Here is a 26,949-nt window from a genome sequence, read left to right on the forward strand (position 1 = left end):
AAGAAGCTGATCCCACCAGGAGGCAGGGATAGCGTGCCCCCCGCCGCCAGTACCATAAAGAGTCAGGGATAGAGTGCCCCCAGCCCCGTGGAGATAGAGGGACAGTGGTCGCCTTCTCCCATCTCCCATCCATTTCAATCTGTGGATTCAGGAACATTTCGCTGAAATCATGAAGTGTTTTTCTTCCCCGTCTTGATTCCGATCATTAAAATTATGACGTGGCCGTCGCTGTAGAATGGCTACAGGCTTCCCCATTGACGTTGCCGATCAGAAGCTCACCCCAGTTGATCACATGACCCCAGGACTCTTCAACCGTCATAAATATAAGTCTCTTGCCAAGTATCCGGATTTTGACCATGTGACTACAGCGGGGGTAGCAATAGCAATAGCAGTAGACTTATATACCGCTTCATAGGGCTTTCAGCCCTCTCTAAGCGGTTTACAGAGAGTCAGCATATTGCCCCCAACAATCTGGGTCCTCATTTTACCCACCTCGGAAGGATGGAAGGCTGAGTCAACCCTGAGCCGGTGAGATTTGAACCGCTGAACTGCTGATCTAGCAGTAGCCTGCAGTGCTGCATTTAACCACTGCGCCACCTTGGGGTGGGTTCTTGCAGTTGCTACTGCCGGTTCGCTGGTGGGCGCGCCACGCATGCGTGGCAGGCCCGGGTCACTGCCGGTTCCAGCAACCCAGGCCGCTAAACCGTTACCAGTTGGGTTGAACTGGTCTAAACTGGTAGGAACCTACCACCGGACTGCAAGGATGCTGGGAACGTTCGTAAGTGTCAAAAACGGTTGTCCCTTTTTCCCGTGGCCGTTGTAACTTTGAAACGGTCACTAAATGAACTGTGCGGTAAGTCGAGTGTGCAGGCCAAGGAAAGAAGGTGTGTCTCGAAACAACATTTCTCCTGAATAATGTCATCCTTTTGTACGCCAATCGCATGCTACTTCAATTCCTTTGGCTGGCTCTGCGAAACTTTTGCCAAGTTCCCCTTTTAAAATACATTCCAGTCCCATCTGCAAAGGGGCTCTGACTGAGCAACAGCTGTTGGTGACTTCTTACAGGACTCTGCCCAAAGACGAGGCGTTCCTGAGCATGTCCAGAGTGCCTTTACTTTCTACAGAAAAGGGAAAATTGGTGCAGCTGCTGCAGAGAGGTGGACTCCCTACACTAATGAAGTAGGAGTTAAATAATACAGGCCCAAAGATGAGGTGTAGTAGGGACGCGGTAGCTTAGTGGCTGCTGAGCTTGTCGATCAGAAAGGTCGGCAGTTCGACGGTTCGAATCCCTAGCACCACGTAACGGAGGGAGCTCCCGTGACTCGTCCCAGCTTCTGCCAACCTAGCAGTTCGAAAGCACGTTAAAAAAATGCAAGTAGATAAATAGGAACCACCTTTGGTGGGAAGGCAACAGCGTTCCGTGGGCCTTCGGCGTTGAGTCATGCCGGCCACATGACCACGGAGAAGTCTTCGGACAGCGCTGGCTCTTCGGCTTTGAAACGGAGATGAGCAACCGCCCCCTAGAGTCAGAAACGACTAGCACATATGTGTGAGGGGAACCTTTGCCCTTAAAGACAAGGCTCTCTTGAGCATGTCCTTTCTGCGGAAGAGGACAATTAAAGTGGCGATAAGAGAGAAGGAATCTCAGCTCTGGCTAAGTAGGAGTGATGGGGACAGTTTGGGGGAAGAGAGAAAATGGCTTCCCACCCACCTCCTTGATGTGAGAATATAGGTATTTTCTCGGCTCACATCAGTCCAGAAGCCCCTGTGTTATTTCTAGCTGAGAAACCATCGTTCAAACCTAAATTATATACCTGGTTTGACCTTGACGTCTTGTATGGAAAGGAGGAAAATCATCGTACCTCTCGGCTTGATATTCAGGCCAAAGGAATGAAATTCTGCTCCCCCTTCCTGAGTGAAATACTGAAGGCACCCATTGACCTGAGACAGTGTTTGATTAAAAATCCACATTTAGGATGATTCATCGGCTTGCTAACCCCAATCCATCCATCAAACGTCTCAAAGCCGAATTCTCCCTCGCTTGCCCAGGCTGAGTTTGGCTTTAGCAAAAAAAAAACTACCAGTTTCTGTGCCTGGAACAAGGCAAAGGGCATTCGTAGGTTAGAAGATGGAATAATGATAGTTTTACCTTTATGTTCTTTAGATTGGAAAACGGGGTTTAAGGGGAGGAGGGAAAGAGGGTTGAGAGCTTTCTGAAAAAGCGGGGGGGGGGGGGGAACAGCTAAATCTTTCCCTGCAAGGATTTGAAACCTAAGTTTAAATGTAGTTTCGCAAGATGCTTTAAAAATGCCCGACACAAAAAAAGTGAGCGATGGAAACACACAGCATCCTTGCTTGGGCATGAGTATGGGTTGGAAGGCTAAACAGGCCCCCGTTGCTTTGCAATTCTCCCAAGTCCTTTAAAAAGAAAAAGAAAAAAGAGGATTTGAAGCTCCTGTTTTACAAATGGTTTTGTCCTTGAGGGAGAATCTGGCTTTCTTTCTTTTTTGCAATTGACCGGACTGGGTTTTTATTTATTTTATTTATTTTACAGACGAAGCCAATTCAAAGACGGAGATTTAGCCTCTTGGCTTCCTTGAGTGCTTTTTTTTGTAAAAATAATAAAAAAATAGAAATAGACCTTATAGATTAGGGGTCCCCAAACCATGGATGCAGCCCACTACGGGGCTGGGGTCCATTCAGAACTGGGCCACGGAAGCGACAGGTGAGAAGACCGGCAACTCCATTTGCATGAGGGACAGGTGCACCAGCTTATGCAAATGGAGCTGTGTGTGTGTGTATGCTCACCCACCATGCACATGGATCCAGCATGGATCCATCCTCTCTTCCCATCCCTACCCCCATCAGTTCACGAAGCTGGAAAGCTTGGAGACCCCCTGTTATAGACCAGTGTGTTTCTCAGTTTGGACAACTTTAAGATGGGTGGATTTTCAACTCCCAGAATTCCCCAGCCGGCTGGGGAATTATGGGAGTTGAAGTCCACCCACCTTAAAGTTGCCCAAGTTAAGAAAAACTGGACAAGAGATGCTTTTTGGAGGTTTGATACCCTCCCTTCGGTCGGAAGCATCCAAGAATCCCTGGATGGATGAGATTCCCCACCGCAGGGATTTGATCAGACGGAGAGAAAACGGACCTTGTGTTTCGAACAGGATGTGTGTGTGTGTGCGCGCACGCACGTGTGAGCAAACTTGGAGGAATTTTACCAAAAGCAGTGGAGAAAAAGACAACTTTGGAAAGCGAAATGCGCAGATTCCCCCCCCCCCCCCAGCTGGAATTCTGCAAGGAGGGGAAATGTCACTTCGTTTGCCATTTGTTTTACGGGGTTTTTAAAAAATTATTATTATTAGTATTATTTTCCTAGGAAATGAGAGAAACAGATTTTATTTCAGGTTTTATTTCCCCTTTTTTTCTTTCTTTCCAACAATGCACGGCTTAGATTTCCCCCTGTGGTGTTTCCCCCTTACTAACGCTCCTTCTCTTCTCTTTCTCCGTCCCTGCTCCTACCTTCCCCATGTCTCTCTCTCTCTCTCTTTTTTTTTTTAGGTTAGGACAGAAAAACCTTTATTTTCTTCCAATCCTGAACTGGATAATTTGGTAAGGATGCTACTTGCTTGCTTTTTTAAAAAAAACAACACAAAACAAAACAAAGAAGTGATTTCCCCCGCCCCCTGCGAAGTGTTATCCTTCGTCCAACTTTGTTTTTATTCTCTCTTTATTTCTCTTTTTCCCTCGTAATGATCCCCCTTTTCATTTCTCTGTCCGGGTGAATCGGTCCCTCCTCTTTATACATCCATCTATCCATCTGTCCATCCGCAGGACTGGCTGGGGAATTCTGGGAGTTGAAGTCTACCCATCTTCCTGTGTGTCAAAGTGGAGAATCACTACCTAGAATAGTTTCCAAAACATCTGGATCCGGGATTCCTGTTTGCCTAGAGAAGCTTAAAATGGCCAATTAAAGAGACGGACTAAGGGTGACGTGATAGCAGTCTTCCAATATTTGAGGGGCTGCCCAAAGAAGAGATTGGGGGGGGGGGTCAACCTGTTCTCCAAAGCCCCTGAAGGCAGGACAAGAAGCAATGCGTGGAAACTAATCCAGGAGAGAAGCAATCTGGAATTAAGGAGAAATTTCGTTACAGTGAGAACAATTCACCAGTGGAACGACTTGCCTCCAGAGGTTGTGTGTGCTCCACCACTGGAGGTTTAGAAGAGGAGATTGGATATTTGCCTGAACTGGTAGAGAGTCTCCTGCTTGAGCAGGGGGTTGGACTAGAAGACCTCCAAGGTCCCTTCCAACTCTGTTCTTCTGATATTCTAACCTATCTTTGAGATCAGCTTCAAAACTACCCCAAAGCTATTTCCTTCTCTAGGCTGGTGAGATGCAGGGATCACATCTGTCTTTCTAGACCATTGTTGGTGAAACTTTTCAGCACTGAATGCTGAAAGGGGAGCACATGCGCGCACCAGGCAGCTGCTCTTCTGTTTTCCGGCATGCGCATGTGCGCATAGCCAGCTGGTCTTTGCGTGCACATGTGTGCCAGAAACCGGAAGAGCAGGTGGCCAGTGTGCATGCATGCGTCAAGACCAGCTGGCTGGCGCACCGGAAAACAGATGGCTCTGCGTGCCACTTCCAGCCTGCGTGCCATAGGTTTGCCATCACGGCTCTTGACACTTTAATTCGTGATGGTTCTTGTTGAACATTGTGAATTTCCCTGGATTAAAACCTTAAGACCCAGCTAAGCTCATTCCAACTGAGCCATTATGTCCTGCGAAGTTGCGCTGGAATAAACAAACACACGTTTGCACGGTAAGCCACAATCCACACTTTTCCCCTTTCTCCTTTTTTTGTAATTGTAGATGATCCAGGCTATTCAGGTGCTGAGATTTCATCTCTTGGAGTTGGAGAAGGTAAGGGGGTTTCTTCTGAAGTTTGATCCGTGTCCCTGTTTGTGGCCCACCAGCGGCCAGCAGAGCTGGGAACAGATTCGGACAGTGAGGAGGTTGGGGAGGAACCTGGGCCAGTCCTGGAGTCTGGGGAAGGTTCGGATGAGGGCTCTGCATCGGATGCAGAGAGGGGGCCAGGGCCGTCTGACAGTTATCAGCTGCCTTCGGAGTCAGACATCAATGGGGCAGAAGAACAGCTGGAGCCTGTTCCCAGTGTGCGCACGCGTAGAGTTGCCGGATGAACAGCTAAAGAACAGGGGTCGACTTGGGAGTAAGGCCACAGGTGGACAATGAATGGCCCCTCCCAGGGGGAATAAAAGAGGAGCAAAAGGGGAGTGGAGTTTGCAGGAGACAAATTAGTTCGCCTAATTGGTTCGTGACTCTCTGAGACTCCTTGCCAGGTTTTGCAGATATCCGCCCGGAAGCTCTCCAAGCCAGATAAGGTCTGTGACCGTAAATCCTCCCTTGAAAGACTTTGCTGGATATGAATGAGCAGAATTCACAATAAATTAATAAAAGGGGTTTTTTTTCGGGACAAGGAATTTGCTTCAGGCTCTTGGGAAGGCCTCGGTCAGAACAGATTCTTTCTGAAATTTGATTCGTATCTCCTCCTCCCCTCCCCTTCCGTTCTCCCCACTACCCTCCAAAAATTTAAAAAAAAAAACAAGACTAGCAATTTTGCAAGCAAAGCAGGAAATCTCTTTTATGGTATGTGTGCGTATGTGTGTTTGTCCCCTTTGAATCAGTTTCTTGGCAAGATTTCCAAAGTGCTTTGCCATTGCTTACCTCTTAGGGCTGAAAGAGAGCGGCTGGCCCAAGGCCACCCAGTTGTCTCCTAAAGGCGGGAGTAGAACCCAGGACATCCCAGATTGTGTGATTTTACTTTGTGTTTTTTTTCCCTTTTATATTTTATTTATATCCTGTCTGTATTATTTTGTTTTACAAAGAACTCAAGGTGTAAAACAGACCAAGTGATGGTTTGCTATAAGCAGAAAAGCTGCGAGCGTATGTGATTGATCTCCGTGGAAACTCATTTAAGATTCTGCAGATATGAAAACCTGCATTTTTTCAGCCCACACACACAGGTTCATGTTCTGCAAACGGCATCAATTCTGAAGCACGCTCGCATTTTAAAATTTCCGTGCATTGGAAGTGTTGGATGAGAATCGTCTGATTCTGTTGCCTAAGAGCTGGACGGAGTTTTCTATCCAGGCAACGGTCAAAAGCCTCTGCAAATGTTATTTAGCACCCATGCCTAGCCCTTAAAACTTCAAATGGCCCCATCTGGCCCTCATGAGGACTAGAACCTTTGCTTTTTCCTTTCTACAAAGCAAGCAGACCTCAGATGTTCCAGCGGTATCTAACCATGCCTCATCTCCATGTGTTCTGACCGAGCCTGAAACAAACTCCTTGTCCCGACAAAAAACCCCTTTTATTAATTGACTGTGAAATCTGCTCATTCAACTCCGGCAAAGCCTTTCAAGGGAGGATTTACGGTCACAGACCTTATCTGGCTTGGAGAGCTGCCAGGCCGATATCTGCAGAACTTGGCAAGGAGTCTCGGAGAGTCACGAACCAATGAAGCGAACTAATGGTCTCCTGCAAACTCCACTCCACTTTCGCTCCTCTCTTATTCCCTCTGGGAGGGGCCGTTCATCGTCCACCTGTGGCCTTACTCCCAAGTCGACCCCTATTCTTTAGTTGTTCCCTTCGTCTGGCAGCTCTGCGCATGCGCACCCTGGGAACAGGCTCCAGCTGTTCCTCTGCCCCACTGATGTCTGACTCCGAAGGCAGCTGATAACTGTCAGATGGCCCTGGCCTCCTCTCTGCCTCCGACACAGAGCCCTCATCAAAGCCTTCCCCAGACTCCAGGACTGGCCCAGGTTCCTCCCCAACCTCCTCACTGTCCGAATCTGATGCCAGCTCCAATGGCCGCTGGCGGGCTACAACACCATGCATTTTTCCATGTTTCTGTAAAATTATAATCACCACTTTGTCCTGGGGAAAAAATGTATGTTTTTGAGATGTCTCCTGGAACAGTGAAGCAAAAAAAAAATCAGAATTTTATTTAGGGAGGAGAGGAAACCTTTTTATCTGCAATGATGGAATTTAAAACCAAACAAAAACCAAATTCTCCTCCGGCAACAAACAAACAAACGAAAATGCAAATAATCCCCCTTTTCTCGCTCTGAAATTGCCAAAGTTGCAGACACTGAAGATTTTAAGAAGAAGTTCTATCATTTCTATATTTGTTTCTGCAATTTATATCCGGGTCAGTTCTGGAAAGATTCTTATCTTCTTCTGTTCTCCTTCCCCTTCTTCCTTTCCTTTCCTTCTTCTCCCTTTCTTTCTCTTTTCCTTTCCTTTCCCCTTCCCTTCTCTTTTCCTTCTCTTTTTGTTTCTCTTCTCTTTTATCTTCTTCCCATCACTGACCCCCCTCCTTCTTCTTCTTCTCCTTCCCCCTTTCCCTTCCCCTTCCTTTCCTCTCCTCTCCTTCTTCTTTCCTTCCTTCCATCCTTCCTTCCTATATTCAATATTCCTTCCCACCTCCCTTCTTCCTTTTGTCCTTTCTTATTTACTTCTTCCTTTCCTTTCCTTTCTTTTCCCCTTCCCTTTTCTTCTCCTTCTCTTTTTCCTTCTCTTCTCTTCTCCTTTCCTCTTGTCTCCTCTCCTCTCTTCCCTACTTCCCTTCCCTTTGCCTTTTCCCTTCCCCTTCCTTTCCTTTCCTCTCCTTCCTCTTTCCTTCCTCCCTTCCATCCATCCTTCCTTCCTATATTCAATATTCCTTCCCACCTCCCTTCTTCCTTTTGTCCTTTCTTATTTACTTCTTCCTTTCCTTTCTTTCCTCCTTCCCTTCTCTTTTCCTTCTCTTTTTCCTTCTCTTCTCTTCTCCTTTGCTCTTGTCTCCTCTCCTCTCTTCCCTACTTCCCTTCCCTTTGCCTTTTCCCTTCCCCTTCCTTTCCTTTCCTCTCCTCTCCTTCCTCTTTCCTTCCTCCCTTCCATCCATCCTTCCTTCCTATATTCAATATTCCTCCCCCCCTCTTTTCTTCCTTTTGTCCTTTCTTATTTATTTCTTCCTTTCCTTTCCATCCCCTTCCCTTCCCTTTTTCCTTCCCTTCTCTTCTTTTCACCTTTTCTTTCCTCTCCTCTCTCCTCTACTTCTCTTCCCTTCCCCTTCCCTTCTCTTTTTCCTTCTCTTCTCTTCTTTTCACCTTTCCTTTCCTCTCTTCTCTACTTCCCTTCCCCTTCCCTTCTCTTTTTCCTTCTCTTCTCTTCTTTTCTCCTTTCCTCTCCTCTCCTCTCTACTTCCCTTCCCTTTCCCTTTTCCCTTCCCCTTCCTCTTCCAGGTTCATGACCTCTGCGACAACTTCTGCCACCGCTACATCACCTGCCTGAAGGGGAAGATGCCCATCGACCTGGTCATCGACGACCGAGACGGAGGATCCAAGTCAGACCTGGAAGACTTTGGGGGGGCTTGTCTTTCCGACCAGGTGGGTCCAAAGCCGAGGTGGGCAACAGCCCCACTTTGACGGCAAACTGCCCGGGGCTGGGGTGGGCAGAGGCAGGAGGGGGGGGCCATGGATAGCCCCCTCCCCCCTTGAGCAGAAATTGCAGACCCCAAATAACAAACGCCCTTCTCAGAAGTGGCGTTTCTGTGGGCCGCGATCCCCGCGAAGGACCCTTGGCCGGGTCGGATGGCAGCATCTGCAAAGGTGGAGAATCCCTCTGACTTCCATGCCTCTTTCTTCTGACAGCAACGCCACATGTGGAAGCCTTTATCGGCCCCAGCAGATGTGCTTGTTTTGGCAGGAATCGGATTTCTTTCACAAAGGCTCTGGGGGAGGTTGTGGGTTTGGGTTTTTTTTGAGCCACACAAGTTTGTGTGTTGTTGTATTGTTGGGCCGTTCAAAAGAGAAGCGATCGGGCAGCCATCGCACAATGACTTTATTGCTTCTCTTTATTCATCTTTGTTCTTATTTATTATTCAATCGTTTATTTTTTTCCTTCCTTCTTTCCTCTTTCTTTCTATTTCTTTTCTCCTTTTCTTTTTTCTTTCTGTCTCTCTGTCTCTATCCCTGCCTTTCTTCCTTCCTTCCTTCCCTTTCTTTCTTTTTCTCTTTTCTTTCTGTCTTTCCCTCCCTCCCTTTATTCTCTTCCTTCCTTCTCTTTCTTTTTTCTTTTTTCTTTCTTTCTGTCTCTCTTCCTCCCTTTATTCTCTTCCTTCCTTCCTTCTCTTTCTTTCTTTTTCTCTTTTCTTTCTGTCTCTCTCCCTCCCTCCCTTTATTCTCTTCCTTCCTTCTCTTTCTTTTTCTTTTTTCAAAGCTGCACCCCCCCCCTTCCCATTGAGGGTCCAAGGGTAGTACTGATAAGGGTTAGGACAAAGCAATATGATCTATTAGATGCTGAGGCTTCCATTTCTAATTTTGATTGGAGAAGAAAAGTGATTCATTCTCAAACAGAAGCCAAATTTTTCCCCTCTTTATTCCAGGCTGCCAGGACTTCACACACACACATGAGAGAGAGAGAGAGAGAGAGAGAGACAGACAGACAGACAGACAGACAGACAGACAGAAAGAAAGAAAGACAGAAAGACAGACAGAGACACACAGAGGGACGCAGAGAGAGACAGACAGAGAGACAGAGACAGGGAAAGAAACAGAGAGACAGAGACAGAGAGACAGTGACACACAGAGAGACAGAGAGACAGAAAGACAAGAGAGAGAGACAGAGAGACAGAAAGACAAGAGAGAGAGAGAGAGAGAAAGACAAGAGAGAGAGACAGAGAGACAGTGACACAGAGAGAGACAGAGAGAAAGAAAGACAAGAGAGAGAGAGAGAGACAGAGAGACAGAGAGATAAGGGAGAGAGACAGTGACACAGAGAGAGACAAGAGAGACAGAGAGACAGAAAGAGAAAGAGAGAGGAAGAGAGAGAGCTAAGAAGAGAGACAGACACAGACAGACACATACACACATATATACGAACGCAAACATGCACACAGACAGAGCAAGAGAAAGAGATAGAGAGAGAGAGAGAGAAAGAGAGAGAGAGAGAGAGATGGAAACAGAGAGAGACAGAGAGAAAGAGAGAAAGAGAAACAGAGAGAGAATCACCATCTCCACTCTTGCAACATTCATAAGTTGCAAAGAAAAGGGTCAGGGGCTTGTAAATTAATCACCCCTGACAGTCAGCTGGTAATGAAGGAGACGTGGTTGGCCAGTGTGGTCTCTCCCACCCCTCAATTCTTTCCCCCCTACCACAAATTCCCCCCTCTCCCCCTCCCCTCTTTTTTTCTCTTCCAAGCACGCTAATGCATCGAAGTAGTTTTCTTGGCTGCGAGCGACTTGCCTGAATTTTTAATGCACCCGCAGGCTATGGGGCTGATTGTTGGGAGGATTTGAGGGGGCAGAGGGGCTTTTTTTTGGGGGGGGGAGAAGAGATACAGGAGAGGAGGGGCAACGTGGGGAGGAAAAGGCCCTTCCTGGCCATTTCAGAGAGCGGATTTCCAAGCTGGGTACCGAACACGGGAACAAAACAGCTGGAATCCTAAAGAAATGAGCTGCATTAAGTTTTGCTTAAAAGCCTCTTTTTCAGGCAGCTGTCTTAATACAGGCAGTCCTCAACCTACGACGGTTCATTTAGTGACCTTCCAAAGTTAGGCCCCCTTTTTCACACTTACGACCGTTGTAGCATCCACATGGTCACTTGGTTTATATTCAAATGCTGGACAAACTGACTCATCTTTACGACGGTCGTCGTCCCCCCCGGGGAGGTCACGTGATCCCCTTCTGGCAAGCAAAGTTAACGGGGAAACCCAGATTCGTTTAACGGCCACGTGACAAACGTACCAACGGCCGTGATTCACTTCACAACGGTCGCAAGGAAAGGGGTAAAACTCAACTAACCACGGTTCAAAGTTGTTCCGTGGTGTGATTCAAGTGATTAGTTTAGGTTAAATTTGGGCCGTCGTTGTGGTCATAAGTCGAGGACTACCTGGGTTTGCTATTTTCCACCCCTCCCACCCGCCACCCTTTTCAAAGATATACTTCTGTTGATCAGAGAGGCTCCTTTAAATTCCAGGAATCTGTGTTTTTTTTTAAATCTATTATTTGATTTGAAAAGCCAGGCTCACTTCGGCCTTTCAAATAAGACTTCAGATCCAAGTCTGGATGTTTGTTTGATTTCAGACAATGAACAAAATACGATTGGTTTGAAAAATACCGACGTTTCCGTTCCCAACCGAATGCTAGTGTGATCTACTGGTTCAGGCGTCAGGCTCGAAAGCAGGAGGCTGGGAGTTCGAGTTTCACCTTAGGCATGAAACCTAGCTGGGTGGTTTGGGGTGACTCACAGGAGAAGCTGAGTTCTAATCCTGCCATAGGCATAAAATCTGTCTGGGTGACTTTGGGCCGATCACCAGGAGACTGGGAGTTCTAGTTCCGTGTTAGGAACAAAAGCCAGCTGGGTGACTCTGCGCCAATCATCAGGAAGTGGTGAATTCTAGTCCGGTTTTAGGCATACAATCTGGCTGGGTGACTTTGGGCCAATGACTAGGAGGTGGTGAATTCTAGTCTGGCTTTAGGCATATAATCTGTCTGGGTGACTTTGGGCTGATCACCGGGAGACTGGGAGTTCTAGTTCTACCTTAGGCACGAAAGCCAGCTGGGTGACTCTGCGCCAGTCACCTGCAAGCGGTGAATTTTAGTCCAGCCTTAGGCATACAATCTGGCTGGGTGACTTTGGACCGATCACCAGGAGACTGGGAGTTCTAGTTCCGCCTTAGGCACGAAAGCCAGCTGCGTGACTCTGCGCCAATCACCAGGAAGTGGTGAATTCTAGTCCGGTTTTAGGCATACAATCTGGCTGGGTGACTTTGGGCCAATGACCAGGAGATTGGGAGTTCTAGTTCCGTCTTAGGGACGAAAGCCAGCTGCGTGACTCTGCGCCAATCACCAGGATGTGGTGAATTTTAGTCCGGTTTTAGGCATACAATCTGGCTGGGTGACTTTGGGCCAATGACCAGGAGACTGGGAGTTCTAGTTCTGCCTTAGGCACGAAAGCCAGCTGGGTGACTCTGTGCCAACCGTGTGAATCCCACTCCCTTAAAACCCCCTTCCGCTTCAAAAACCCCTCTTGCTGCGTGGGTCCGGGAGCCCTGTCCCTTTTTAAGGGGCGATGGGATATCGCAGAGGGAGGGGGGCTCAATTGCCCAGGCACTGATCAAGGGGCTCCAAGTGAAGCCGTTGGGTCTGGTCTTCATTAACTGGGAGTGTTGCTCCCTTCGCTTCCCAGAGCTCCTAACAGCGACCCCCTGACCCACCCACCCCATGTCCCCCTCCGCCTTTCCCCATTTACTATGGGCTGCAAGTGCCGAATCCCCCTCCTCTAAAGCCTCAGCTCCTTAACCCCTTGAACCCCCTGCCCCGTCTTTGCGGGACTCCTGTGATCAGCCGGCGGCGGGTTAATCAGGCAGGGCAGCGGGGCTGGGGGAAAGCTCTCCCCCACCCCCCCACCTGGCCAGGGGTGGGGGGTGGGCTGCAACCCGAGACCCTTCGGTAGCTGCTGGTTCCTCCCCAGAGCAACCCGCAGACCCCCCCTTTGTACCCCTTTGAACTCAGTTCAATGGGTTGAAATGAGGAGGGGGGCCCAAGATAATGACCCGTGGGGATTGCGGTGGGGAGGGGGAAATCCCTATGAAGGCTGCAGCAGCCCTCTTGAAAGAGGTGGGGGAGAGAGCAGGGGGGGCTAGGAGAGAAGGAGGGTGGGAGCACCCCCCCCCCCCAAATCAGGGAAGTTTTCCTGTGTTTTCCACTGCTGGGTGGTAGGCAGAAATTCATCAGGTGAGGCTGTAGCTGTCGGAGGAGCGATAGCCTCACTGATGACGAACGGGTGCAGGAATTGGGTAGGACTACTCGAATGAATCAATGGCTAAGACGCTGAGCTTGTCGATCAGGAAAGGTCGGCAGTTCGCCGGTTCAAATCCCGAGCGCCGCGTAACCGAGTGAGCTCCCGTTACTTGTCCCAGCTTCTGCCAACCTAGCAGTTCGAAAGCAGATAAAAAATGCAAGTAGAAAAATAGGGACTTCCGGTCGGCTCCAGAATTCAATTGGGGGGGGGGGGGCTTCCGGTTAGGAGCTTTGTGGCTCTTTGAGTGTTTAAAGTTGCCATCCCCTGTTTTGGAGTCTCAACATCTGGGGTTTTTTTTTTTTTTTTAATATTGGGGAGGGACCCAAATTGGATGACTTGAACCCCAGGGTTTGGTCTCTGTGAAGGATTCACCTGTCAGGCCTGCAGCCATCTTTTCTTTTGGATCTTTGGCCTGCCACATTTTCTATTATTCTGCTATGCGTTTTCTATGGTGGGAAAAAATGGGAGGAGGGATTGTACGGAGTTAGATGATATGTAGTCATAACAACATTCTTTCTAGAAAACCAAGGTCATCCTTTGTCTCTGCATCTCTGCACCTGACCGGAACTGTTTCCAAGTTTAATAAAATTTGTATGCCGCCCACTCCCATTGGGACTCTGGGCGGCTCACAACAAGACAAAAAACATTTAAAATTTAAAAATAGAAAATACAATGTTAAAATTCCACATCACCCATTCCATCTAAGCGGGGCTGGATATCAATCAACAGCCCCAGGCCTGCTGGAACAGCCAGATCTTGACGGCTTTACGGAAGGCCGGGAGAGTGGGAAGGGTCCGGATCTCTGCGGGTAGATCGTTCCACAGGGCCAGCGCAGCAACAGAGAAGGCCCTTTCCCGGGGAGCCGTCAGGTGGCATTTTCCGGTTGACGGCACCCGGAGGAGGCCTGGATGGGTGGAAGCTGCCAGCATGGCAGTGGAAGATCGGACCATGGGATGGACTTGTGGGCGTGGGGGTGAGATCTTGAACTTTCAACTGGGTGGGGAAAACCGGGAAGCCTTCAGATTCGGGTTTCCCCAGATGTGCCAACATGTCTCTCTTCATCAATTGGATCTTAGAGCAATACTTTGCCTTGGACTCTGATTTAATTTTGGGTGCTATTTGGAATCCTGACAGCACCATTCTCTTTGTGTGTGCAGAGCAACTCCTGGATCCGAGACCACGATGAGACGGGGTCAACGCCCTCAGGGACGCCGGGACCCTCCAGTGGTGGGATTGCCTCCCAAAGTGGAGATAACTGCAGTGACCAAGGTACCAGAAGGAGGGTGCAGAAGGAGGCGGTGGAAGGCTTCCATTTTCACTACGAGAGTGCAAAATGCACATACCGTGTTTCACCGAAAATAAGACCTAATGGCTCTTTCGGAACCCCCCCCCAAAAAATATAAGACCGGGTCTTATTTTCAGGGAAAGACGTCAGGAGAAAGGGAATGGTGTGGTGGCCTAAAGGTGGAGCTCTTGCCTCACAATCAACAGGCTGTGAGTTCGATAGAGGCAGATATTTCTCTCTCTGGGTGCACTGAGAATATATCTGCTGGGGGAAAAAACTCCGCATCGGCGACAGAGGAGGGCATCCGGCCAGTAAACACTCAGCTCCAGTCAGTTACCCAGACTCCACCACGCAAGGGATTATAAAATCATTAAAAGAGGATGGTGATGACGGTAGGAGAAGGGGATATTTTATACAAAGTGGGGGATAAGGATAAGTCTTAACCCAGAGATCTTCAAACTTGGCAACTTTAAGACTTGTTGACTTCAACTCCCAGAATTCTACAGCCAGCTGGCTGTAGAATTCTGGGAGTTGAAGTCCACAAGTCTTAAAGTTGCCAAGTTTGAAGACCTCTGCTTTAGCCAGTAGGAAAATTCTGGGAGTTGAATTCCATACCACTTAAAGTGGCTAATTTCTGGGGAATTCTGGGAGTTGAAGTCCATACTTCCCAAAGTGGCTAATGGCTGGGGAATTCTGGGAGTTGAAGTCCATACCTCCCAAAGTGGCTAATTTCTGGGGAATTCTGGGAATTGAAGTCCATACTTCCCAAAGTGGCTAACGGCTGGGGAATTCTGGGAGTTGAAGTCCATACCTCCCAAAGTGGCTAACGGCTGGGGAATTCTGGGAATTGAAGTCCATACCTCCCAAAGTGGCTAACGGCTGGGGAATTCTGGGAGTTGAAGTCCATACCTCCCAAAGTGACTAAGGATGTTCTGATGAAGAGTTGTGCCGTTTTTCTGATTCTCTTACATGCCCGCTCCAGTTGTGTGACTTTGCACAACTTCTTGGGGGGGGGGGGTGTTAGAAAGAATCAGGGTAGGGTCAGCGCTCATATAGGGGCTGATGAGGAGGCCTGAGGGATGCATAATTTACATCCCCTCCAGGCAAGGCTTTTAAGCACATTTTTAGCCAGAGGATATAAGAGCGAAGCAGCTGTTGGAGGGGGTTGGAATTGTCAGAAGGAAGAAAAAACTTGGACTTGAGACTTGTTAGGTAGGACAAGCAAAGTGCTTGTTACACAGCAGAAGTTCCAACCATACATGGCGTTTTCTCTTTTTTGGAGTGTGGAAATGACCCAGTTTGAACGATTTAAAAAAAAAAAAAATCAGCAGGAATAAAAACCATCCCTTATACAGGTTGTTCAATTTCAAGCTGCCAAGATTGTTGGCTGCGCAGGGACAAAAGCAGCCGGGGGAAATGATTGAAGCTTGGGAAACGGGCTCCTTGTCAGTCAACTATTTACCACTAGTTTATCAGAAGAGCTTGGAGAGTGAAGAGGTTGGGGAGGCACATGAGGTCCTCCCATGGGAAGCCCGTTCACTTCCCCTTCCTTGGGAGGTGAAGCCCCCCCCCCCCCGAGGAAATAAAAGAGGGGCAAAAGGGGAGTGGAGTTTGCAGGAGACCATTCGTTCATTCCTGCATTCTTGCCAAGTCTTACGGCCTCTGAAACATATCGGCCTGGCCAATATCTCCAAGTCTGAGAAACGTCGGTCATTGTGAACTATCTTGAAAGACTGCGGGAGAGGAAAGACTTTGTTGGAGAGGAATTCACTGTACATTAAATCAAAGGGGTTTCTCGGGATGGGGACTCAGCCAGCCAAATGAATCCTGAAAAGCAATGATGGTTTGCCTTTCCAGTTTCTCTCCTGCCACTGCATTGCGTGGCCAACTGTGGGCCTCTGTGGGGCAGCTGATGAAGGGAAGACAAACCTGGTTTGAAAATTGAATAGGATGTTGGTTTATTGCTCTCCTGTGAGGGGTGCAGAACCTCTGGCTGGCCTCGAGAGGGCGCTGCCTCTTCTGTCCGTGATCACACTTGGTAGAGTTTCAACGCTTGCCATTCATATAGCTTTCAATGGGCACCTCCCCCCCCCAATTCCAGATGTACTGGATCCCATCAACCGTCAAGTGCCAGCCCAGCTGGAGGGCGTCATCCTGTTTCAAGAGGACCCCCACTGTTCAAGATCTGAATTTTGCTGTTTCCTTTGGAGATCTAGCTAAAGCTCTCTTCTCCTTCTCTTCCCCTTCTCTTCTTCATTCTCTTCCTTTTCTCTTCTCTTCCTCTTCTTCTCTTCTTTCCTCTCTTCTTATTCCCTTCCCTTCTCTTCCCCTTCTCTTCCTTTTCTCTCCTCTCCACTTTTTCCTTTCTCCCTTTTTCTTTTCTTCTCTCCCTTTCTCCCTTTCTCTTCTTTCCTCTTTTATTCCCTTTTCTTCCTTTTCTCTCCTCTCCACTTTTTCCTCCTTCCCTCCCTTCCTCTTCTCTTCCCCCTCTCTTCCTTTTCTCTTCTTCCCACTTTTTCCTTCTCTTCTCTCCATTTTCCACTTTCTCTCCTCTTCTCTTCTTTCCACTCCTCCTCTTTTATTTTTATCCCATTCTCTTCCTTGCCTCTTCTCACTTTTTCCTTCTTCTTCTCTTCTCTCCATTTTCCCCTTTCTCTCTTCTCTTCTTTCCACTCCTCCTCTTTTATTTTCTTCCCATTCTCTTCCTTTTCTCTTCTCTTCCTCTTCTTCCCTTCTTTCCTCTCTTCTTATTCCCTTCCCTTTTCTTCCCCTTCTCTTCCTTTTCTCTCCTCTCTACTTTTTCATTTCTCCCTTTTTCTTTTCTTCTCTCCCTTTCTCTTCTTTCCTCTTTTATTCCCTTCTCTTCCTTTTCTCTCCTCTCCACTTTTTCCTCCTTCCCTCCCTTCCTCTTCTCTTCCCCTTCTCTTCCTTTTCTCTTCTTCCCACTTTTTCCTTCTTCTTCTCCTCTTCTCTCCATTTTCCCCTTTCTCTCTTCTTCTCTTCTTTCCACTCCTCCTCTTTTATTTTCTTCCCATTCTCTTCCTTTCCTCTTCTGCCCACTTTTTCCTTACTCTCTTCTCCTCCCCACCCTACTCCCCTCTTTCCCTTACTTTTCTCTACTTCGTTTCCCTCTTCTCCTCCCCTCCCCTCTTCTATTTCCCCCGTCTCCTCTTCCCTCCCCTTCCCTCCACCCCCTCCACCCCTCGCAGGGGATTGCCTGGATAACAGCGTGGCCTCCCCCAGCACGGGAGAAGACGATGACCTGGATCGGGACAAGAAGAGAAACAAGAAACGTGGGATTTTCCCTAAGGTGGCCACGAATATTATGCGCGCGTGGCTTTTTCAACACTTGTCGGTAAGAACTCAGATAGCGCTGGTGGTCTGAAGTCCAGGTTGTGGGCGGGTGGGTGTTACAACCCAGAAGGCCCTTGGTGGGCATCCAGGCTAAGCAGAGATATCCTCCCATGCCCACCGCCCAACCGCTTCCTGTCTGCCAGGCAATTAGATAGTGCCTCTCCCTGGTTAGTTAAACAAAGGAAAGTTAATGAGCGCAGGCCAATTAGTGGCTAATTGAAGGAGCTATAAAGCTATTAGAGGCTGGTGAAGAGTAATCAATTCTGGCCAATTACCCCGAACAGCCTTGGCAGGGAGGGGAGGGGGAGGCTGGTGAAGGAGGCAGCAACGGGTAAGGGAGCGGGGCGGGGGGGGGGAGGAGGCTTTGCCCTGCCCTGCCACAGGCATCCATTCATTTTCTCTTAATGATTATTGGTACGTTGTAGGCAGTCCTCGACTTACAACCCATTTGTTTATTGACCAAATCTCTACGGAGATTCTCAGTCATCGAGGTCAGGATTGGCCATGAGTGCATGCAAACTTCCTATGCTGAGATTCAAAACCCTCCTTCATTGCCCTGAGGTCTGGATGGATGGGGTTGGGGGGAAACAGAATGATGGGTGGTCTGTTTGTCTGTCTGTCTGTCTATCTATCTATCATCTACCTATCTATCTACCTACCCACCTACCTACCTACCCACATCTATCTATCTATCTATCTATCTATCTATCTATCTATCTATCTATCTATCTATCTATCTTTCTTTCTATAATCTATCTATCATCTATCTCTAGCCATCCATCCATCATATATCCATCTATCTTCTATAATCTATCATCTACCATCCTTCCTGTCTGCCATCCATCCTACCATCTGTCTGTCTATCTATGTATCTATCTCTTTCTCTCTCTCTCTCCTATCTATTTGTCTGTCTGTCTGTCTATCTTTCTATCATCTACCTATCAGCCTATCTGCCTGCCTGCCTGCCTACCTGCTTGCCTGCCTACCTACCTACCTACCTATCTACCTACCTATCTATCTATATGCCTGCCTGCCTACCTGCCTGCCTGCCTGCCTGCCTGCCTGCCTGCCTACCTACCTACCTACCTACCTATCTCTTTCTCTTCTACCTACCTACCTACCTACCTACCTACCCACATCTATCTATCTATCTATCTATCTATCTATCTATCTATCTATCTATCTATCTATCTATCTATCATCTATCTATCATCTATCTATCATCTATCTCTAGCCATCCATCCATCATATATCCATCTATCTTCTATAATCTATCATCTACCATCCTTCCTGTCTGCCATCCATCCTATCATCTGTCTGTCTGTCTATCTATGTATCTATCTCTTTCTTTCTCTCTCTCTCTCTCCTATCTATTTGTCTGTCTGTCTGTCTGTCTGTCTATCTTTCTATCATCTACCTATCTGCCTATCTGCCTGCCTGCCTGCCTGCCTGCCTGCCTGCCTGCCTGCCTGCCTACCTACCTACCTACCTACCTACCTACCTACCTACCTACCTACCTACCTACCTACCTATCTATCTACATTTGCCTGCCTGCCTGCCTGCCTGCCTGCCTGCCTGCCTGCCTGCCTGCCTGCCTGCCTGCCTACCTACCTACCTACCTACCTACCTACCTACTTACCTTCTATCTCTCATCTAATCTTTCTACCTACCTTCATCCACAGTACATTCAGCCGGCCAGCCATCTTACTAATTCTCCTCAATTTGGCAGCCTTCTCCAATTTCGGTTACTCTCTGGGTGATAGGAGCCCCCCCCCTCCTCCACCTCACCCCAAACAGTTGTGACATAGATGGAGGTGAGCAAGTCGTTCAGCCAAGAGCGAAAGGACGCTGGGCTGACAGGAAGCTACACCCTCCCTCCCTGCAGGAGCAGAGCCCATCAGCCATCAACCCCGCAGGCCCAAATCATTTAGGCAGCTGGTCTTCCTTCCCCGGGAGTCCCAGCATCCGAACAGGGCGGGATAAACTCTGAACTCTTAAATTAACCAGCTTCCTTTAGGGAGAAAATTCGCCATGGCTAAAATGGATAAGAGCAACTGATGTTGCATTTCTAGTTTTGGATTTTTTTTGGTTTTGGTTTACTTTATTGTCATTGCATCTCGTACAACGAAATGAAAGGCCATCTTCAGTGTACATTATCCATAAAAAATAAATAAAACAAAAGCCCACATCCTTCACATTCTATGCAATTGAATTAAAAACCCCTGATATTGTATTAATATTGCACCATACAGTAGAATTCATTGTAGTTCCTGCCCTGGGATAGAAGCTGTTTTTCAGTCTCTTTGTCCTTGTTTTTATTGCCCTGTACCAGTGGTGGGTTTCAAAAATCGTTGGAACCTATTCTGTGGGTGTGGCCTCCTTTGTGGGAATGGCTTGCCACCCATGTGACCGGATGGGAGTGGCTTGCTGCCCATGTGACTGGATGGGAGTGGCTTGCTGCCCATGTGACTGGATATGAAATTATGAATTAGTACTTAGGTCGGTCCAAGTAGCTATTCAGAAGTTAGTGGTTAGAAGTAATCGTAAAGCAAGATATGGAATTAAAACCAGAAATATTTTGTTGGCTATTTGAAAGGGAGTATAATATATATTTAATTTTACACATGTAAGCAGCTGCTGGAATTGTGTTTGCACAGCAGTGGGAAAAAAGAGATATATAAATGAATAAGTATTACAATGTGCAGGAATAAATAAATTGACAATTAAAATCAAGAATACTTTTTCACGTGGGATTGGTTTTAGCAATTGCCAACTAACGGAAACAGAAATTTCTTAAGGCAGCGGGACTATGGAACGAACTACCCCCAGAGATCCGGACCCTACCCACTCTCATGGCCTTCCATAAAGCTATCAAAACCTGGCTTTTCCGGCAGGCCTGGAGCTGTTGACCTCTGGATTGAGGTCCAGCCCCGCTTAGACTGGGTGCATGTTGTTGTTGTTGTTGTTTTCAATTTGTTATATCTTATCTGTTTTAACCCTTTTTAATGTTTCTTATTTCTGTAAGCCGCCCGGAATCCTCCGGGATTGGGTGACCTATAAATTCAATAAATGGAAATGGAAATGGAAATAAAGCTCTTCCCAAAAGGGGAGAGGACAATCAAGGATCCTCTGGGCAATGATTGATTGATTGATTGATTGATTGATTGATTGATCTATCTATCTATCTATCTATCTATCTATCTATCTATCTATCTATCTATCTATCTATCTATCTATCTATCTATCTATCTATCTTGTATGCCGCCCACTCCCGGAGGACTCCGGGCGGCTCACAAAAGACAAGGGAAAGGGGGGAAACAAGACAAAGACAACATATTAAAAACAAAACCAACATTCACAATTTCTATGGAGGTAGATGCTTCTCAGCTCCCCCCAGCCTGCTGGAACAGCCAGGACTTGGTGGCTTTGCGGAAGGCCGGGAGGGTAGTAAGGGTCCGGATCTCAACAGGGAGCTCGTTTCAGAGGGCTGGAGCTGCAACAGAGAAGGCTCTCCCCCGGGGAGTCGCCAGCCGACATTGGCTGGCAGATGGAATCCGGAGGAGATCCAACCTGTGCGATCTAATTGGTCTGAGAGAGGTAATCGGCAGGAGGCGGTCTCTCAGTTACCCAGGTCCGATGCCATGTAGGGCTTTATAGGTAGCGACCAGCACCTTGAAGCGGATTTGGAGACTAATAGGTAGCCAGTGCAGCTCGCTGATGATGTTGACCTTCTGGAGCGCTGTCCTATCTCCCTATCTAGAGTGGCAGTCCCGATGTTTGCAGCAGGCCAAACACGGACAGTAGTTGATGGAGGCATTGTCCCCATTGGTGGACAACCCCATTTCCAAGGGGAAGCCCCAGCTGGATTGGAAACTCGAGGGGAGATGAAGGCCAAGGTATCAAAAACCTAAGAGGGGGTAATGATCCAAGACTTGGAATTCGTCCCCCGGCTGGTGCCCCACTCCTGGTGACCTCTGAGGTCCGGGAGGACCTTTGCTCATCCATCACCTGGTTGTCAGATGGAGAGGGGCGTTAGGGAGGTCTGGCTGTGACCTCTGAGCCCAGACTGGCTCATCCATCATCTGAGCTGGCAACTGAAAGGCTGGGCGGGGAGGGAAGGAGAGGAAGCCAGGATGAGGTCCACCTCCTCCAGTCAAGGAGTAAGAAGTCATTTCCCTTCTCCTTCTCCTGCTCCCCCTCTTAGTCTTCTTCCTCCTCCTCTTTCTCCTTCTCCTTCTCCTCCTCCTCCTCTTCTCTCTCTCTCTCTCTCTCTCTCTTTCTCCTCTTTCTCCTCTTCCTGCTCCTTTTTCTCTGTCTTCTTCCTCCTCCTTTCTCTTTCTTCTCCTTTCTCCTTCTCTTCTTTCTCTCTTTCTCTCTCTTTGTTTCTCTTTCTCCTCCTTCTCTTCTTCCTCTCTTTCTGTCTTTCTTTCTTTCTTTCTCCTCTTTCTCCTCCTCTTCCTGCTCCTTTTTCTCTTTCTTCCTCCTCTTTTCCCTTTCTCCTCCTCTTCTTCCTCTCTCCTTCTCTGTTTCTTTCTCCTCCTCCTGTTTCTCTTCTTCATTCTCTTTCTTCTTCTTCTTCGTCTTCTTCTCCTTCTTCTTCTTCTTCTTCTTTCTCTTCCTCCTCCTCTTCCCTCTCTCTCTCTTCTCCTCCTCTCGTTTCTCCCCTCCCTTCCCTCTCTCTTTTTCTGCTGCACAAGAACTGAAAGAGTTGGGGGCCCATCATTCTCTTTCCAGGACACGCCTCTCTGCAGAGCTGTTGTGTCTTCCCCATACATGATATCCCACATTCCTCAGGAGACAAGGCAAGCAATACAGAATGAAGGAAGAGGGAAGGAATTATTATTATTATTATTATTATTATTATTATTATTATTATTATTATTATTTTTATGTGGTTATTATTGCGTGGTGAGATTCACAGCCTTTGGGGCTGATTGGTAGCTCAACAGCTTGAGTCCTTTTTTTTAAAACAGAACTTTTTTATTTTTCTTTTAAAAAAAACACAAATATGTCATCATTTGTCAATCATTAAGACATTGAAGTACAATTTTTTTGATGTGTGTACCCCTCCCTCCCTCCACCCCCCCACCCCCCCTCCTCCTTCCCCCCCCCCGACTTCCCAGAACCCGTACACGGTATGGATTTTTAACTAACACAGTCTAAAATCTATTGAGAAAAAAGAAATAAAGAAATTAATGACATTCTAGATTGACCTTAGCTTCTTCTTACTGAACTGACTTTTAACAGTTTAAATCATTTCTGATCTTAAGCATAGGCTAACTGGAATTTCTTAGTCCCGTATTTATTTTGTATATAGTCAATCCATTTTTTCCAGTCTCGTTTATATATCTCATTTGAATGATCTTTGAGATATGCCGATATTTTAGCCATCTCGGCTAAGTTTGTTACTTTCAATGTCCATTCTTGGATTGTAGGCAAGTCTTCCTTCTTCCAATATTGCGCCACCAACAGTCTTGCTGCAGTTATCAGGTGCAGAATCAAATTGGTCTCTACCACTGTAAAGTCAGTACATATACCTAGTAAAAATAACTGAGGAATAAACTTTATCCTTCTTTTAAAAACATTTTGCATGACCCACCATATTTTTATCCAAAATGCCTTAACCTTTTGGCAGGTCCACCATATATGATAATATGTAGCATCGAGAGAACCACATCTCCAGCATTTGGGTTGTAAATTCGGATACATAGAAGCCAACTTTTTAGGATCTAAATGCCATCTATAGAACATCTTGTAAAAATTTTCTCTCAGCTTGAGTCCTAACCAAGGACCTAGGAACTGTTAAGGTAACGTCGGAGGATATAAGCTTTTCCAAGTAGGGCAGTTTATTATTATTATTATTATTATTATTATTATTATTATTATTATTATTATTATTTTGCTGTAGCTTAAAAAAAGAGTTGTAATAATATAAACATTTGTGTTTGAAAGCACAACTTTTTGGCCTTGGGTTCCGAAACCCAGGAAGCAAAGAGAGTTGGCTCAACGTTTCGGAGAACACCTTCTCTTCTCTCTTCTCTCTGTGCAGCATCCTTATCCCTCGGAAGAACAGAAGAAACAGTTAGCCCAGGACACTGGATTGACAATTCTGCAAGTCAATAACTGGTAAGGATTAGAAAGGGAGAAGAGAAGACATAGGAAATCTTCCTTCGGCTGAATCTGCGTCTCATCTGCCCCAACCAGTTGTAAAATTCCCTTGGTCCTGGGGAGGAGATCCTTCCTGTGGCCCCACTCAGCAAGACCTGTTGAAAGTATCGGTGGCCGTGGAATTCTGGGAACATGATGACTGGGGAATTCTGGGAGTCGAAGTCCACACATCTCCAAGTTGCCCAAGGTTGCAGAGACTGGTGAGGACAGCAGAAAAAGATTATTGGCAGCTCACCTCAGTGGTGAGGACAGCAGAAAAGATTATTGTTCTATCCAGGACATGGCAGATAAGCGATGCTTGAGCAGGGTCCGTCCATAGGATTGCCTGGGATGCTAAACATCCTCTTCACTACCTGTTCCCCTTGTGGGAGGGGGCTTTGTGGTACCCGAAGCAGAAAATCCAGATTCAGTCACAGTTTGGTTCCGTACAGCATCAACCTTGTGAACTCTCAAGCTTCCTGACTGTAGGACAAGAAGCAATGGGTGGACACTAATCAAGGAGAGAAGCAACCTAGAACTAAGGAGAAATTTCCTGACAGTGAGAACAACTAATCAGTGGAACAGAAGTTGCCTCCAGAAGTTGTGAATGCCCCAACACTGGAGGTTTTTAAGAAGAGATTGGATAACCATTTGTCTGAAGTGGTGTAGGGTTTCCTGTCTGGGCAGAGGGTTGGACTAGAAGACCTCCAAGGTCCCTTCCAACTCTGTTGTTCTATTCTATTCTATTCTATTCTATTCTGTCCTGTCTTGTCCTATCCTAGATTCATTTCTATTCTATTCTATTCTATTCTATTCTTTTTCCTTTTCTTTTCTTTTTTCTATTCTGTTCTATTCTGTATTCTATTCTATATTCTTTTCTATTCTATTCTTTTCATTTTGTTTCTTTTTTCTTTTCTTTTCTTTTCTTTCCTGTTCTGTTCTATATTCTATATTCTATATTCTATATTCTATATTCTATATTCCATATTCCACATTCCACATTCCACATTCCACATTCCATATTCCATATTCCATATTCTATTCTGTTCTGTTCCGTTCCATTCTATTCTCTATTCTATTCTCTATTCTATTCTCTATTCTATTCTCTATTCTATTCTCTATTCTATTCTCTATTCTATTCTATTCTATTTTGTTCTGTTGTATTCTATATTCTATTCTATATTCTTTCCTTTTCTATTCTATATTCTTTTCTGTTCTATTCTATTCTCTATTGTGTTCTATTCTATTCTATATTCTTTTCTATTCTATTCTATATTCTATTCTATTCTATATTCTATTCTATATTCTATTCTATTCTATATTCTATTCTATTCTACATTCTATTCTATTCTATATTCTATTCTATTCTATATTCTTTTCTATTCTATTCTATTCTATTCCTCTCTCTGCTACACATTCAAGATGGACAAGGATTAATATTTACATGCCTTTATATGTTAGGGTGTAGGTATACACACAGCTTTCAACAATGAGAACAATTAACTAGTGGAACATCCCTGTCCCTATATCTCCTGCAGGTTTATTAATGCCCGAAGGCGCATAGTTCAACCTATGATCGACCAATCAAATCGCACAGGTAGGAAGGATTCCATTCTACTAAGAATCTGCGGAAAGGGGTCACTCTATATATTGATTCCCCAGGATGCCCTTTTCCCACTCTATACCCTCCAGCCACTTTCAGAAGGCCAAAGGGGGCCAAACAGGTTGTAATGCCTTATTTTTAAATTTTATTTCTTTCAAGATGGCAATAACACTCTTTCCTCCTTCTTGCCCACCACCCCACAACAACAACACTGTGAAGCAGGTTGGACTGAGAGAAGTACTGGCCCAAAGTTACCCAGCTGGCTTTCACATCTAAGGTGGGATTAGAACTTCCAGACTCCTGGTGATTGGCCCAAAATCACCCAGCCAGCTTTCATGCCTAAGGAGGGACTAGAACTCTCAGTCTCCTGGTGATTGGCCCAAAGTCATCCAGCCAGCTTTCATCCCTAAGGTGGGACCAGAATTCCCAGTCTCCTGGTGGTTGGCCCAAAGTCATCCAACCGGCTTTCATGCTGAGGAGGGACTAAAACAGAGGTGGTATTCAGCCAGTTCTGACCAGTTCTGGGGAACTGGTAGTGGAAATTTTGAGTAGTTCGGAGAACCAGCAAATACCACCTCTGGCTGGCCCCGCCCCCATCTATTCTCTGCCTCCCGAGTACCAGCTGATTGGGAGATAATGGGGATTTTGCAGTAACCTTCCGCTGCCACGCCCACCAAGCTACAACAAGCCCACCAAGCCACATCCACAGAACCAGTAGTAAAAATTTTTGAATCTTACCACTGGACTAGAACTCCCTGTCTCCTTGTGATTGGCCCAGGTGCATGCAGCTGGCTTTCACACCCGAGGCGGGATTAGAACTCCCACTCTCTTAGTGATTAGCCCAAAGTCACGCAGCCAAGTTTTCATGCCTAAAGTGGGACTAGAACTCGCTGACACCTGGTTTCTAGCCTGGTGCCTTAACCACCAGGCCAAAGTGGCTGATTTGGAGAACAGCTTCCAATCAGGGGGCCGTTGGATGGCCCCCATGCCCCAACCAACCAAAGCTGCCTTATGTTTTAAATGCCTGCAGAAATCGGATACCCTTAAAAGTAGGGGATGCATCTACCTGTTGTCTTTCCTCTGTAATGTTTCTCTCTTCCGAGCAGGTCAAGGTACGCCGTATAGTCCTGACGGGCAGCAAATGGGAGGCTATGTAATGGATGGGCAACAGCGCATGACAATTCATCCCCCAGGTGAGTCAGAATTGCACACCTCTTCGAGAAAGTTATCCTGGGTAGCCCAATCTAGTCTCAGCGTTCCAAATATCATCCAGAATTAAATCAGAGTCCAAGGCAGAGATTTCCTCAAAGTTCCAATTTAATAAGAGAGACATGTTGGTACAAACTGTGGAAAACCCGAATATGAAAGCTTCCTGGGGTTCCCACCCAGTTGAAAGTTCATGATCTTGTCCCCACACCCACAAGTCCATCACGTGGCCCAATCCTCCACTGCCACGCTGGCATTTCCACCCAGAGGTGGGTTCCTACCAGTTCGCACCAGTTCGGTAGAACCGGTTCGTCAAATCTACCGAACTGGTTAGAAGAGGTTCCACCAGAAAGCAGGCCACACCTACAGAAGAGGTTCCAAAAATTTTGGAAAACCACCACTCACACACACACACACAAACACACACACACACAGACAGACTCACACAGAGAGAGAAGAGAAAGAGAAAAAAGAAGGAAAAATA

At 46.7% G+C, this 26,949-nt stretch overlaps 1 protein-coding gene across 1 annotated transcript in view; it reads left to right on the forward strand.

Moving 5' to 3' along the window:
* The window catches only part of LOC116523324 (homeobox protein meis3-like), a gene marked incomplete at its 5' end in the record, with an annotated part of 44,307 nt that overhangs the window by 12,297 nt on the left and 5,061 nt on the right, over positions 1–26,949 (forward strand). Inside the window, 8 exons of the mRNA XM_032238429.1 lie at positions 3,565–3,615; positions 4,876–4,926; positions 8,310–8,453; positions 14,028–14,139; positions 17,365–17,510; positions 23,559–23,635; positions 25,195–25,253; positions 26,366–26,452. Of these exons, the coding sequence (XP_032094320.1) occupies positions 3,565–3,615; positions 4,876–4,926; positions 8,310–8,453; positions 14,028–14,139; positions 17,365–17,510; positions 23,559–23,635; positions 25,195–25,253; positions 26,366–26,452 (727 nt within the window). The remainder of the gene's footprint in view (positions 1–3,564; positions 3,616–4,875; positions 4,927–8,309; positions 8,454–14,027; positions 14,140–17,364; positions 17,511–23,558; positions 23,636–25,194; positions 25,254–26,365; positions 26,453–26,949) is intronic.

Source organism: Thamnophis elegans, unplaced genomic scaffold, assembly GCF_009769535.1.
Source record: "Thamnophis elegans isolate rThaEle1 unplaced genomic scaffold, rThaEle1.pri scaffold_169_arrow_ctg1, whole genome shotgun sequence".
NCBI lineage: Eukaryota > Metazoa > Chordata > Lepidosauria > Squamata > Colubridae > Thamnophis > Thamnophis elegans.